The sequence below is a fragment of the Phoenix dactylifera genome, chromosome 11, assembly GCF_051530095.1.
Source record: "Phoenix dactylifera cultivar Ajwa chromosome 11, Ajwa_hap1_PhDact_Kaust_v1.1, whole genome shotgun sequence".
NCBI classification, from domain to species: Eukaryota; Viridiplantae; Streptophyta; class Magnoliopsida; order Arecales; family Arecaceae; genus Phoenix; species Phoenix dactylifera.
The window spans coordinates 1,662,137-1,666,021 of record NC_143200.1 but is presented as its reverse complement, the minus strand read 5'-3'; the positions used below and the strand labels follow the sequence as shown (position 1 = coordinate 1,666,021).

General features: G+C 45.8%; 1 protein-coding gene across 1 annotated transcript; it reads right to left on the bottom strand.

Moving 5' to 3' along the window:
* Positions 1-354: 354 nt before the first annotated feature.
* LOC103711805 (galactan beta-1,4-galactosyltransferase GALS1-like) lies at positions 355-3,659 on the bottom strand. Its single transcript, XM_039120790.2, has 2 exons — positions 1,978-3,659; positions 355-963 (listed from the first exon to the last, which is right to left on the bottom strand). The coding sequence occupies exons 1-2, from the start codon at positions 3,141-3,143 to the stop codon at positions 618-620; spliced, it is 1,512 nt and encodes a 503-aa protein (XP_038976718.1). The 5' UTR covers positions 3,144-3,659; the 3' UTR covers positions 355-617.
* Positions 3,660-3,885: the final 226 nt, after the last annotated feature.

The following is a 3,885-nucleotide window of genomic DNA, read 5'->3' as shown; positions in this document are numbered from 1 at the left end:
AGAGACTGGTAATAATTTAATTCTCCAACCAAGGGTTCCTCCAACCATACATGCATCTAAAGGAATAATACACATTAAAAGCCACTGGCATCCCGGTAGCAAAAGTTCCAGAGGCAGGTCCCTCTCGCCAGCGGTTGGTCCCCACGATCCATTATTCCTCACAATTATTGAACCCACTACGTTCACGTGACACCAACCAGGCCGGAAAACATGCATTAGAAATAATCATAAGCACCCTTTCGTGAATACTTTATTTATTAGACCAAGGTCTCTCCAAATCATTCGCCAGTCCAAATCGGTCAAAAGAATCACCACTTTATAATCCAACACAGCGTATGAAGAATATAATCCAGCTTAAAAAAGATCTACGTATAAGATTAATGAAGGAAAGAGGAAAGGGCAATGAAACCCACACAAACCTTGAAAGAGTACGAGAGCAACCACATCTTTACACACAAATAAATCTGGGGTCCTCCAGCATTCCTTCTCCTTCCCCAGTATTGCTTGCAGGATCCCCCACCAGAATAGCAGGAGAAAGCAAGCTTAATTAAGACTTCAGAGAAGATTCAGAGTACTCCAGGACACCCTCAAAGAATGCTGAAACATTTTGGCGATGGCTACGTTCTGATGGATCCAATTGTTTCCTTCTCAAACTGCTTGATGGTGCCGGCGACGCGCTTCATATTATCATCATACACGTATGGGATCTTCTCAAACCATGTTGCATTGCCTTTGGGTGGCACAGGAATGAATTCCCTGCATGGCTCTCCCAATACATTGATGGAATTGTGGTAGTGGTAGTATCGGATCATGTCCTCCGTCTTGTGGGTCGTCTTTCCGATGACATTCTGCGACATGTGAACTCCGGTGGCGTATGCTTTCCTCGCCTGAATGGCGTATTTACGGTCTCGCCGCACTCCGGTGATCGAGTTCCGGAAGACCAGCTTCTCAAAGCCCCATTCCCTGGATATCCACAAGAAAGCTTTCAAATTCCAAATGGGACAAAGGAACCATCTCCTTCTAATACAGTATGATACAAAACAAACATGGATCCAGCTACTTTTGTACCAAAAGAGGGAGAAATATGGTACATATGCATGATATATGAGTATATTGAGAGAATGAGAACTTGATACCCTATAAAAAGTGCATCATGGCAAGGAGGAGATATTACTAATTAAGGCCCTTGTTCTTCAATACCAATGGAATCCTGAATAGTACAGGCATCGAAAACACATAAATTAAGAACAAGACATGCCCATAGTTTTGCAACATTACTTCTTATTATTACTCATAAGACAAGCATAAAATAAGACCAAATCAACAAAACCCCTACATGATACACTGCTATTGATAGAGGTTCACTTTATTCAATATTCTTGGAGCTAATAACTATTAGGCAGTCACTTTCTAACATCAGAAAAACTAAATCATTGCAAATACACAAACTACAAAGAGATCCAACCAAGACTACATCCCAATATTACATCAATATACTTGGTTTAATTTTTGAAAAGATTTTTGAGTTGACAAGCATTCGGATCATATAAGACATATAAAATTAATCAAAAGCTCTCTCCTTTCTCCTGGATGGGTATCTCAAATGCCTGAAAAGCATTTTCCAATGCTTCACAATACAGAACAAAATCGAGATATATAAGAAAGATAAGAGCAACTTAGAACGCATTTTCTTGTTCTGGTTCTGTTTCTGTTTCTGGGATGCAGAACTTTTAAAGGCTTCTTTTTTCTTGAAATAAAAAGGGAGGACCTAAAGAATCTATACTAGTCCTTTAATTCCCCAAATGCATAGACCCCCTCAATAAACTCTTTAGATCCTATTGCTTCATTAAGGATCTTTGAAGTTAATAAACTTTTTTAAAATCTCAACCAAGAACGACATGCCAATGTCTCTAAGGAAACAAAAAAAAATTCTTAAAAACCTCAAAATTTCCATTGGTATAGAGTTAGAGAGCTCACTTGGAGTAGTCCTTCTTAGGATCCAGCACGCACAGCTTGCTTGACATGGGATTCTGCTCGATGGTGAATTGAGTATACCCGGAGAGCTTGTCGAGCACCGACGCCAGCGTCCGCCCCTCCGGCAAATACAAGTACTCATCGACATCGAAGAAGAAGGTCCAATTGGCGGCGTGCCGATACCGGTGCAGGCAATCATTCACCACCAAGAACTGATTGTAGTAGTACCCATCATACTCCGCCTGCGCACGGATGTCCTGCACCGTCGCCCGCCCAGCTTTCACCCACGGCTCGAGCACTGCCTTCACCTCCGGGCTGACGCCCCCGGCGTCGTGGAAGACGAAATGGGAATTGGGACCAAAGAAGTAAGCATGGTAGGCCATCCATTCTCTGATCCTTCCAGCACTCAAATTGCCATACAAGGAGGAGCCACAGTAGAGGTACTCGTACCGGAACGGCGGCTGGTAATGGGATTCGTCGTAGGAGCCTGGAGACTCCTCCAAAGCTACGAACTTTTCGTAGCGGCGAGAGGTGGTGGAGTAGTAGGCGTGGAGGAGGAGCTTGCCGCCGGCGTTGTCGGCATTGGGGTTGGAAGGGAAGGTGCAGTTGACGACGACGACGGTGTAGACGCGGCCGTAGCCCCAGTCGGGGAGCATCTTGTAGGCCTTGGCGCGGACGGGGGCGGCGGAGGGTTTGTTGGAGACCCACTCGCATTTGAACCAGGGGGTGCCGAAGACATGGGTGGGCTTGGAGGCGAGACCGACGACGGCGAATGTGGCGGCGCCGCCGCGGTAGGCGCCCATCTGGACGAAGAGCGAGGCGGCGCTGCCGTACGCCGGGAAAACTCTCTTGTTTGGGTCGGGAGGAGGAATAAAAACAGGAGCTTTTTGGATTGTGGGGGTGGAGGTGGAAACAGGGGCAACAGGGGAGGAGGAAAGCTTGGATTCTGAGCGTGGGGAAGTGGAGTTGGGGAGAGGGCAAGAGGAGGTGCGAGAGGAGAGGAAGGATTCGTAGGGTTGGAGCTGCCACATGGCCATGAGAAGCGTGAGGACTACAAGGGTGGCTATGAATGGCTTCATATCAAAACAGGCGAGGGGGAGGGAAGGGGAAGCTCCACCATTTCCTCCATTTCCTCCACATACGCCATCTTTCCTCAGGATGGGCTTCATCTCTTCCTTTACTTAGCCTCCTCCTCTTCTTCTTCCTCTCGTGTTCTTCCCCCTTCCCTTACCTTGTGCGAGAGGAAGAGGAAGCGCTCTCTTTCTGGGTCTTTGTTGGTGGGAGCGAGGACGGAAGGAGGAAGGAGGGTGGGTGGGGTAAGCAGGGATTGCTATGATGTGGTGGCAGAGGAGGTGGTGAGGAGAATGCCACTGGATTTCGGAGGAATCACAGAAGTGGCTACCATTCACAACAACGGGCCCAAGCTCTGGAAGATGAACAGGGATAGGGACTTTAGTCGGCCTCTGTTGTCCTTGAGCACGGATCTTGAGCAGGTTATCCGGTTAAGGAAGACAGAGAAGATGACCTTTTCCTCTTAAGACAGAAGATTAACAAAGGACACGATTACTGATGTAAATTATAAAATATTCCTCATCCTACCTTTTTTTGTGCTGTAATGTTGATGATCTTGATAATTGCTCTTTGATTCTAGAATGCTGATACTCCTACTAGAAGCCACCTGGAGTGGCAAAGCAAGATAATAATGGCGGCATAATAATGGTATATGAAGGGTGAAGAAAAAGATAGTGATTTACATATGGAAAGATGTTCAGAGAAGTAGTTCCTACTCCAAGTGGTATAATATGCAGTCCATATGATAATTAGATTCTTTTAAGTTGGACATGAGGAAGGCACAAACTATATTATATTGGTGCAAATGATAAAGCAATTGCTGTGAGAAAAGTAATTAGC

Excerpts from the sequence above, each read along its gene's own strand:
- LOC103711805 (XM_039120790.2), bottom strand. The coding sequence starts at position 3,143 with ATGAAGCCCATCCTGAGGAAAGATGGCGTATGTGGAGGAAATGGAGGA. Across the intron at positions 964-1,977 it reads CCTAAGAAGGACTACTCCAA|GGAATGGGGCTTTGAGAAGC; the intron begins GTGAGCTCTCTA and ends GTGGATATCCAG.